The sequence below is a fragment of the Peromyscus leucopus genome, chromosome 1 (genome assembly GCF_004664715.2).
Source record: "Peromyscus leucopus breed LL Stock chromosome 1, UCI_PerLeu_2.1, whole genome shotgun sequence".
In the NCBI taxonomy this organism is placed as follows: domain Eukaryota; kingdom Metazoa; phylum Chordata; class Mammalia; order Rodentia; family Cricetidae; genus Peromyscus; species Peromyscus leucopus.
In genome coordinates this window covers 179,223,264-179,234,288 of record NC_051063.1, presented here as the reverse complement: position 1 = coordinate 179,234,288, position 11,025 = coordinate 179,223,264, and the positions used below count along the sequence as shown (strand labels likewise).

General features: G+C 39.6%; 1 protein-coding gene across 4 annotated transcripts in view; it reads left to right on the top strand.

Moving 5' to 3' along the window:
- The first annotated feature begins 3,485 nt into the window (after positions 1 to 3,485).
- The window catches only part of LOC114703946 (3-beta-hydroxysteroid sulfotransferase-like), a 31,452-nt gene continuing 23,912 nt past the window's right edge, over positions 3,486 to 11,025 (top strand). Inside the window, exon 1 of one of the 4 annotated variants that reach the window (XM_037202076.1) lies at positions 3,486 to 3,596. In XM_037202076.1, the coding sequence (XP_037057971.1) occupies positions 3,506 to 3,596 (91 nt within the window). In that variant the 5' untranslated portion in view covers positions 3,486 to 3,505. Of the gene's footprint in view, positions 3,597 to 9,320; positions 9,371 to 11,025 lie in introns of those variants that run through there. The other 3 variants (XM_037202078.1, XM_028884993.2, XM_037202077.1) reach the window with 3 other exon arrangements.

The following is an 11,025-nucleotide window of genomic DNA, read 5'->3' as shown; positions in this document are numbered from 1 at the left end:
TGCCCCACACCACCTCTTTGGGAATCTGGGCGTCATATTCTTAAAATTGCTTCCTGCTGGGTATGGGCGAAGTTATCTTTATTCTGAAAGAAAAATTTTAGGTTAATTGTCAAATTCTAGGAAAAGTAACTATATCCTTCATTATCCATTCTGTGTATAATGCCAAAGTTCAGGGTTTATCTCAAGTCCTTATTCAAGTAGTCTTTGAGACTGGATCATCTCAGCTAGTCATCTCAAAATTGCTCTGAGCACCTTGTAGTTCAAAGCTGATCTGTGGATGATGTTTGTCAGCTTAATGATATTATTATTGTCCACGTGGAATTGTTGTTGTTGTGGGGCCCCATCTTCTTCCTGGAGACTTCAGTTGATGTCTGATAAGAGACTTGAACACAAAGACATCTATATGCAGCTAATTAAAGCCTTTTTTCTAGAATTAGTACTCTATATGACCATTCATATCTTAACAAAATTTAAAATGTCTATATGTCTATATATCTATATATTAATCTTGTAAATTTTGATATAAAATTCATACTTTAAGAAAAGTTTAAAGATCAGAATAGAATCAAAGAGCTGAGATTAGTAATAGAATAGTCCCTTAATTAATTTGGCTTTTGTCCTGTCTCATAGCAGAAGATGGCTCTTTTATTCTGGCATGATACAGGGAGTTTGCATTTTCCTTTTAACAACATGCTTGAGTTTAAAGAAGGAGAGAGCCATTCTCCAACTCCAAAGTCAGCTTTAAATTTTAATTGAACTGGGACTATTAGAAGACCAATAGTGTTAAATCTTTAGAGAAAAGCAGAAACAAACATTTAGGAAGACATAAAATTTTTTAGATAATATATACCCATACGCCATTTCCCTCTGTTTCCTGGGATAGATGATTTGTCCCTTTTCTTCAGTTGTCTCATTTGTCCAGTGTTCTTCAGATTCCTTAACCTTCATTCTCCTAAAAGACAAAAAAAAAAAAACCTTTCCCCAAGACTAATTTTGGGGAGGTTCCTTTGTGGCAAGTTATTATCGGATTAAATGAAAAGGCATGTATTACTGGTACAAGTTAGTTTAAATTGGATGTTCATGCTGGTTGATGAACTATCACCTCCTCTAATCAAGAGGTCTCTCTTGTTCAAATTGAACCTTTATCAATTTTGATGGTACCCATAGCTTATCTTCTCCTGTAGAAACAAAAGCAAAACCTCGTCCCCTACGTAATACATACCTTGGTTTCCATTCTGAGGTCAGCACATCCTTAAAGTATATAGGCTGATTTAATTCTGTAGTTTTTTCTATTATCCAGTGTCTCTCTGCAGCTATTGTTCCTTTCTCATTGGCATTGAGAAAATTCAAAGTTAATAGAGCATTATGCAGCCTATTTCTGGGGGTTTTTGTTACCTCTTTCTGTTTATTTAGCATATCCTTTAGAGTTCTGTTTGATCTTTCTATAACTGCTTGACCTGTAGGATTATGTGGTATACCTGTAATATGCTTTATATTATAATAAGCAAAAAACTGTTTCATTTTAACAGAGACATATGATGGAGCATTGTCAGTTTTGATTTGTGCAGGTATACCCATGATGGCCATAACTTCTAGCAAATGAGTGATTACAGAATCAGCTTTTTCAGAACTCAAAGCAGTTGCCCATTGAAATCCTGAAAAAGTATCAATGGTGTGGTGTACATATTTCAATGTTCCAAATTCTGCAAAGTGAAACACGTCCATCTGCCAGATTTCATTCCTCTGAGTACCCTTTGGGTTACATCCTGCTGGTAATGGCGTTTGATTGTAGAAGGAACAAGTAGGACATTTCTTTACTATTTCTTTGGCTTGTTGCCAGGTTATGGAAAATCTTTTTTTAAACCTTTACTATTGACATGATGTTTTTTATGAAATTCTGAGGCCTCCAGCACATTTCCTATCAATAATTTATCAATCTCATCATTGCCTTGTGCTAGAGGGCCTGGCAGACCAGTATGGGATCAGATGTGAGTTATATATAAAGGATGACTCCTTTTCCTGATTGTATCTTGTAATTGAATAAATAGTGAAGTTAATTCTGAAGCATCAGGGATAAATTCTGCAGTCTCAATATGTAATACCACTCTTTCAGCATACTGAGAGTCAGTTACTATGTTGAGAGGTTCTGAAAAATCCATTAATACCAACAGAATAGCATACAATTCTGATTTTTGCACTGAATCATAAGAACTTTGAACCACTTTACTTAAATTTTCTGATTCGTAACCTGCCTTTCCTTGTTTGTTGGCATCTGTATAAAATGTACGAACTCCAGATATGGGTTTTTCCCATATAATTCGAGGCAAGATCCAATCAGCTCTCTTTATAAGATCAATTCTATTGCTTTTGCGATATTTGCTTGACCCATCCAGCAGGCCAGGTTATTAGGTAGGACCTGAGGAGGCACCTCCTGAAAGACCAATGGGGTTGAGAGAGAAAGGAGACCAGGCGCATAAAGAAAGACAGAGTCAGTCTGAGTCGCGTCAAGGTCTCGTTTATTGCAAGGGGAAGCAGGTTTATATATGCTGGTAGATAGGAGAAATGAATAGGGGAAAAGGGGGGGTGAAAGTTTGAAGAATAGGGTCTGGGTGAGGTCTCTTTGAAGAATAGAGTCAGGGTGAGGTTTCTTTGGTCCACTGCTTGTGCAACTGACCAACCGAACATACTCCAGGAAGTTAATCTAAAAGTATATTAATCTAAAGGTACATTTTGTGTTTTTTTTTTCCGGGAGTTGTTGTTTTTTGTAACTTAGTAACAGTTGTCAAGGGTGTAGTTATGTCAGATCATCCAAGCAAGAAAGGTCAGAGTGCAGTCATCCAACTTTAGGCTCCCAACAACTCCCCCTTCTGTCTTTAAAATGACCAAAGTGGGCCCCTGTCTTAGGCTATATGGAGTGCATCCTGTGTCTGGCAATGTGACATGTTGAGCCAGTCTCGATGACCTCTGTACGTTGTGCCCCCAGCACAGGCCCCATCCTAATCCCGTCATTGAGTATCCTCTAGCCTTTAGTTGTAGGGGGGTTTTAGGGTCATAGGACGCTGAACCTTAGCCTTTCACCTGTTTTGATAGTTTGATCTCGAGTTTCTAAACGATGGTAATGTATTGAGACAGTTTTTGATAGAGCCAAATCAATCTGATTTTTTTATGAATTGTGTTAGCCATTGAAAAGCCCAAGGACTAAAGGTGAGGAGGAGAAGGAAAATAATCAGGGGGGCCAGGAGGGTGGGGATCAGGGTAGAAAGCCAAGGGGATTCTTTTAGCCAGCCCTCAAACCAATTGTTTTGATTCTCAAAATCACGTTTTCTTTGTGCCAATCTTTCTCTTAGTTTATCCATTGATTCTCTGGCCCAGTAGGACCCTTTGGTGCCTCGAGATAATAGCTCCCTTTATAGGGTGTCAGTGTTTGGTTACAGAGGTGGCTGTGGGTCGATGGGACCTTGTCCAAACAGGAACCTTGTCCGGAGACCTCAGGGAGTGCTAGCTTATGTGGCCTAGTTTGACACCTATTGCTCGGGGAAGTGAGGTTACTGGCAGCAGACTGAAAGGCGATTCCTTCACAATAAGGGGGACTGAAGGTAAGGCAGAGCCAGCAATCCAAGGTTTGGTCTGGATTTGTGGTGTTTAGGGCCAGATAGGCTCCCTGGACCAAATCAAACAATCTATCTCTTGTTCCCCCAAAAGGAGTAAGGAGAGTGCCATTACTGGAGTCTACGATGGTAGTCACGGTGCTTGGTGTAGGGTTGGGGGAGGTCTGGGTACAGAGTGATCACAGAGGGGGTACTGTTACTTCAACAGGTACATTCTTTCTGAAACCTCAAGCGGGGGGCGGGGGGCGGTACCAGGGCAGGAATGGAGTTTACACAAAGGTCACAGTGGTCCTTCCTGGAACACCTGCAACTATCCCAGTCACAGTTGAGCACATCTCTTAACAGAAATCTCTTTACATTGTTATATGGTTGCAGGGGAGATTGAACAATGGCTAAGTCAGGTTGCCCTTGGAACTAGAATTTTAGTTTCTAATTTCCTGGTGTTTGAAGTTTCTCTTTTCCTGAGTCTTGGGGGTGTAAGCCTGAAGGGCTAGGGTCTTTCATTCCCCCATTTTTTGTGGCAAATTTTAATCTTAAAATTATGGTATTACATTTAGTAACTCATGGCCTATTTTAGTAACTCATGGCCTGTAATGGCCATGCATAGTTCATGTATAATTAGCCATCTGGTCTCTATGCCAGTGAGTTTTCTTTTGACCCAGCATTTCAGCCTTTTCTGAACAAGGGAAATGGGACGATGTATTCTCTTCTGGAACTGCTTCAAGCTGGCATTGGGGCGCCGTTATCAGGGCCCCTCCCCCCAAAGGCTGAAAAGCTGGTCAAAGACTGGGCAGGGGGCATTTGTCAGTAGCATGTAGCTGCCTGACCGCATAGGGACAGAAAAGAATCATGTTAGCGAGGCTGGTCCACGTTAGCCTTTAGCACATCCTGAGCCCACAGTAGTCTGGAGCAGTGGAGTCAGCAACTGAAACTTGGAGGTGTCTGCCAGCCAAGTAGAAATCTGTTGAGACAGATTTAAACTAGGAACAGAAGTTAAAATTTATGAACTTATTTGGAACCCTTAGTAATGGGAAAAGCATTAGTCTCAAGACCAGGAGAGAGGAAAAATACCATCTTTAGGAATACTTATCTGGGGTCCTTTCGACCTCTGTGAAGTGGGTTTATGTTTTTATGACTCTTTTGATCCTTTGAGGCCTTTTTGCAAAATGACATAAAAGTTTTAGATACATTAGTATTACCAATCTATACTGAAATCCATATTGTAGACAAAGCAGGTAATGGGTATCTGTAAAACAGCAGAAGTGAACTCATACCTCTGAGTCCCAACAAGAACTACAGACTTGGGCATTATTCTTTTGTCCAGAAAGCTAGGTATAAGTAGACATATTTAGATGACATCTAAAACAAATCCAAAATGTTGGGCTTGTGACTGAACAGTAAGTAGTCATTACTCTATCAGCTCATCAGGACTTTTAAATGTCAAGCACTGAACCATAGAACAGGAGAGTAATCTGAAACATATCTCATTTTAGACTTATATCTGAACCTTTATGACTTATTTAAACTTTTATATCTTAGAACATTTTTTAAAAGTGAGCTAACAAGCTAGCTATGGCCTTGCAGAAGGATCTGGTTGTCTGGTGCTGCCATGCTGACAAAGTTAGAGCTAGCCTAGCCATCAGTACTGTCAGAGATCTGAGAAGGATAAACTATATCTGAGTGCTGACCAAGAAGCATCCAATCCTATAAATTACAGGGACCAATCCCTACCCAGGTCTCCATAGTGTTGGAGGCACCAGTCAGAACAGCATCAATCTTCTTCCGCCATCAAGCCCATAAGGCAGAGTACTTTTTCTGTGGAATAGGGACACGGAAGACTGACAGTGTCCTACTGCTTGTCCACAGTCTGGGCTGGGTCCTGGTGGCAGGTGTTGCACTGGGGCATCCTGCCCTGTGGTCAGCCTTGTCATAATCCAGGCAGAGACGTTGTGGTGCCTCATACATAATCTTCTTCAGAGACCTTGGGTCACTGCTAGGATCTGGAAGCCTGTCTGATATAATAAACTTTTAGATCAACATTTAAATGCCATATTCTGCAGATCTCTGAAGTATGAGGGCTGTCCAGGTGTCTGAATAGACAAAGTTTGTTTCTAACTATTTGTTTCAAGCTCAACCCTGAAAACATATGCAAGGGACTGAATAAAAACAATGCCTTTAAGTTGAAGCTCTTCTAGTATCAAATATAGGTTCAGTAAAGAAATCAAAACAAAACATCAATATAAGACATATATATGTATCAGCTTATCCAAATAACTTAAGCTTAACAAACTTAGCAAACACAATGAGGCTAGACAACATTCTTAAGCCTGAATGTACCTTGGGTAAGGAGAAACATTTTTAAGTCATTGGTTTTTAACTATAAAAATTGCCTTTAAAGGATTATGATCTCTCAAATGTCTTCTGTAATAACAATGAAGTACCTTTTTTTTTTTTACTTTAAGGGGGAGAAAACATGGCATCCTCTTAATCTGAACCAAGCTCCAGAGTACAAACAATCCCAAAGTTTAATATCTAGGACTCATTTATAATCTTTTTGGTTTTTTTTACTTAGAGGCTTGGATGATTTCTTTGACCCTACCTTTGGCAGCACATACATAGCCTGTCTGTTTTATTTTATTATGGCTGGTGTTTCCGGTGATCATCATCTGTCATTGGCAATTTTTAAAACTGCTAAGGTCCATCACTGCAACCAGACTCTTTTTGAAACTTTAGTCCTGCCATATATTTGCAAACCTCAGCTGTTTTTTTTTTATGATTCTTTTATGTCTTTAAAATCATTATCATTTTACATGGGTAAATCTTAAATTACAAAGTTTAGCTGCCAGAGCAAGGTATATTTCTGTGTATAAAAAACATTGATGTGCAGCTTTAATATTCATCAAATATCTTATTTATTAAACATATGTTGTTATCTATTTAACTTTTTTAGAAACTTGTTGAACACTTGGTAAAGACATAAGTATTTAGGTGTTACATATATTTTTTTAAAACAATGATTACTTGTACACATACACACAGTTGGATCCAAGTTACATACATACTTACATACATACATACATACATACATACATACAGTTAAAGCTTGCTTACATTTCCAAGTCACATACCTGTTCATATACACACATAAGCAGTTTGCAGAATCATTAGCCGTTTTTAAGATGAAAACCAACCAGAATTAACTTTCAAATTCAGTATTTGCAGGTATAAGAAACCATAACAGTTTACAGACCTTTTATAACCTTTTATATCAAATTCTTTCTTGTGATTTTCCTCAGTAATCATAGACAAGAAACTGTCAGTTAGCCTCATATAGGGAGTGACATTCCATTCTTGGAGCCAGATCTTGATCAGGTTTTAGCTCCCGGGGCAGGTCTTGGGAGTCCCATCCAACAGCATGGGAGATTCCATGCCCTGGCTGGGCCCACAGACCTGTCAGCTGTGATCCTGGAGGGGGAGTTATATCTCTACCAGCCCCCACATTCTGAGCTCCTCAAGGCTCCAGCTAACTCCTGCCAGCTCCTCTCTGCTCCATTGCTCACAGGCTGCCTAGCCAGTGTCCGGAGCTGTTTTGGAGGATTTTTTTATTTTTTTATTTTTCTACGCCGGCAGGTGGATCTGCATGAGGGGGGTGATTCCATCATTAGTCTCCCGGGTCCTCTGCAAGGACCGGGGGTTTTTCACGCTTGATTTCCTTAAGAGGGTAAAGGGAGTAAATGGTCGGAGGGCAGCCAGGGCTGAAAGGGCAAGGGGAGTAAGGGGAGTTTGAGAAGGAAGAGGTGGGGGTTGGAGCCCCAGTGTTGCTGGGGCAAGCAAAGTAGTAAGGAACAGCTTCACCCAGGCACCTGTGAAATCACATCAATCAACGTTAAAAGTCCCGTCCCCCAGCCAGCCAACTCCAAAGGCTGGCCATTCCGAGGAACAGAAGGTGATCCATTTCTTTTTCTTGCCTTCCAGAGAGGCATTGCAAGCCTGAGCGAGGACATCCTTCCGGTTATCTAAAGTCAAACTTAGGGGGGTAGTTAGTTGTTGCCCATATGGAGAGAGAAAGGTAGAGACAAAAGACAGACTCCAAAAAAACAAACACAAAGAAGACAAGGACAGACACAGTCTGCGCAGTAAATGCCAAATCAACCAGACAAAAGACAAGACACAATAACATAAAACATAGATCAAGCTCGTGTTTACCTCCAACTGGCAGAGTGGGGGTCCGGGGGGCACCCCAATCTTGGTGGAACCTCCAATGTTGGACCCCAAATTTTAGGGTCCCAAGTGGGTGCCCCAAGAACACAGACTCCAGTCCAGTTGATGCAATAGCAGGAGGATTTATTAAACTTCTGTACAGAAGGGCTCCTCTGCTCCCAAGAGCAAGAGTTGCCGTCAGGGGAGAAGCAGCCATTCTTGTTTTACTTTCATTTTTTGGCGGAGTGGCCGCTGTGGCTCCAGACTCATTATCAGGCATCAGGCAGGGGGAGTCTGAGAGAAACTCCTCCACAAGGGTTAATAAATGTGAAACATGTCCGTCTCCCTCTGTTTTCTTTAAAATATCTCTAATCACACCATAAAAACTAAAAAGGGCATCAGGGACATTTTCCCCATTTCTGAGCAATTTATTAATATCTTTTCCAACCTTGTTCCAAGTCAGAGGGTGAATCCCTGGGCCGTTAACTACCAACCAGGGGCATTTTGAGATGGCTAGCTGAGATGATCCAGCCTGACAGACTACTTGAACAAAGACTTGAAACAAGCCCTGAACTTTCATTTTATGCAGAGACTGGACAAATGACACAGGACTTGACAATTAACACAAAAATTTTCTTTTCAAGATTCCCTAAAGATATCTTCACCCCTAGAAAGCAAAAAGAAAAAGAGAATATAGATATGAGATAGATCATCGAATCTACTCTGAGAAAAAAGATAAAGAAATAATAGGATAAATAGGTAGATCATTGAATCTACACTGAAGAAAAAGGGGAAGATATAAAAATGACAAAAGGTAGACTAATGAATCTATTATGAAAAGAAAAAAGAGAAAATATGGATATGATAAGATAAAAAGGGAGATTATGGAATCTACTTTTAAAAAGGAACTACTTGTTTTAAATAAGATAAGTAATGAAAATTTTTTGGTCTGAGTTTATCAGATGTTACTGGACTGGACATTGTTAATATATATAATGGAGTTTTTTGTCTGGATCTGTCAAATGTTAATGGACTAGACATTGTGAATGTAATCTTGACTGTATATTGCATATACTTATTGAAGATAGTTTTTCTTGTATTAGTTATAAGCTTTTTTAATTTTAGACAAAAAGAGAGGAAATGTGGTGGTATTGTGTTCCCCAAAATATTGTGTACTCTAATAAATTTATCTGGGGTCAGAGAACAGACAGCCACTAGATACAAAGGCTAGAAAATGGTGGCACTCACACCTTTAATCCTAGCATTCCAGAGATAGAAATCCCTCTGGATATCTGTGAGTTCAAGGCAACATTGGAAATAGCCAAGCATGGTGACACACACCTTTAATCCCAGAAAGCCAGCCTTTAATCCCAGGGAGTGGTGGTAGAAAGCAGAAAGATATATAAGGCGTGAGGACCAGAAACTAGAAGCTTTTGGCTGGTTAAGCATTTGGCTGGTTAAGCATTCAGGCTTTTGAGCAGTAATTCAGCTGAGACCCATTCCGGATGAGGACTCAGAGGCCTCCAGTCTGAGGAGACAAGACCAGATGAGGATCCGGGGAGGTGAGATAGCTGTGGCTTGTTCTGTCTCTCTGATCTACCAGCATGGACCCCAATAACTTGCCTTGGGTTTGATTTTATTAATAAGAACTTTTAAGATTCCTGCTACAAAAATGTCCATTTCTTTTTGGTTTTCTAGTTTTGTGGAGTAGAGGTTTTTGAAATATGACCTGATAATTCTCTGGATTTCCTCAATGTCTGTTGTTATGCCCCCCTTTTCATTTCTGATTTTGTTGATTTGGATTCTCTCTCTCTGTCTTTTGGTTAGTTTGGATAAGGGCTTGTCTATCTTGTTGATTTTCTCAAAAACCAACTCTTTGTTTCATTAATTTTTTGTATTATTCTGTTAGTTTCTAATTTATTAATTTCACCTCTCACTTTGGTAATTTCCTGGCGTCTATTCTTCCTGGGAGACTTTGCTTCTTCTTGTTGTAGAGCTTTCAGGTGTGCTGTTAAGTCACTAGTGTGAGATTTCTCCAACTTCTTTATGTGGGCATTTAGTGCTATGAATTTCCCTCTTAGCACTGCTTTCTTAGTGTCCCATAAGGTATGATATATGGTGTCTTCATTTTCATTGATCTCTAGGAGGTCTTTAATTTCTTTCTTTATTTCTTCCTTAACCTATTGGTGATTCAGGTGAGCATTATTCAGTTTCCATTAGATTGTAGGTTTTCTGTAGTTTTTGTTGTTGTTGAAATCTAACTTTAAACCATGGTGGTCTGATAGAACACAGGAGGTTATTCCAATTGTTTTGTATCTGATGAGATTTGCTTTGTGGCCAAGTATGTGGTCGATTTTAGAGAAAGTTCCATGGGGTACTGAGAAGAAGATATATTCTTTCTTGTTAGGGTGGAATGTTCTGTAGATATCTATTAGATCCATTTGGGTCAAGACATCAGTTAAGTCCTTTATTTCTCTGTTAAGTTTCTATTTGGGAGATCTGTCCAGTGGTGAAAGTGGGGTGTTGAAGTCTCCCACTATTAATGTGTGGGGTTTTATATGTGGTTTAAGCTTTAGTAATCTTTCCTTTATATATGTGGGTGCCCTTGTGTTTGGGGCATAAATGTTCAGAATTGAAACTTCATCTTGGTGGATCTTTCCTGTGATGAGGATGTAATGCCCTTCTTGATCTCTTTTGATTGATTTTAGTTTGAAGTCTATTTTGTTGGATATCAGAATGGCTACCCCCTCTTGTTTCTTAAGACCATTTGATTGGAAAGTCTTTTCCCAGCCTTTTATTCTTAGGCAGTGTCTGTCTTTGAATTTGAGATGTGTTTCTTGTATGCAGCAGAAAGATGGGTCGTGCTTTCATATCCATTCTTTAAGCCTATGTCTTTTTATATGTGAATTAAGTCCATTGATATTAAGGGATATTAATGACCAGTAATTGTTCATCCCTGTTATTTTTTGTTGTAGCGTGTGTGTACTTCTCTTCTTTGGGGTTACTGCTGTGGCTTTATCTATTGCCTGTGTTTTCGAGTGTGTATCTGACTTCCTTCGGTTGGAATTTTCCTTCTAGTGCTTTCTGTAGGGCTGGGTTTGTGGGTAGGTATTGTTTAAATCTGGCTTTGTCTTGGAATGTCTTGTTCATTCCATCTATGATGATTGAAAGTTTTGCTGGGTATATTAGTCTGGGCTGACATCCATGGTCTCTTAGT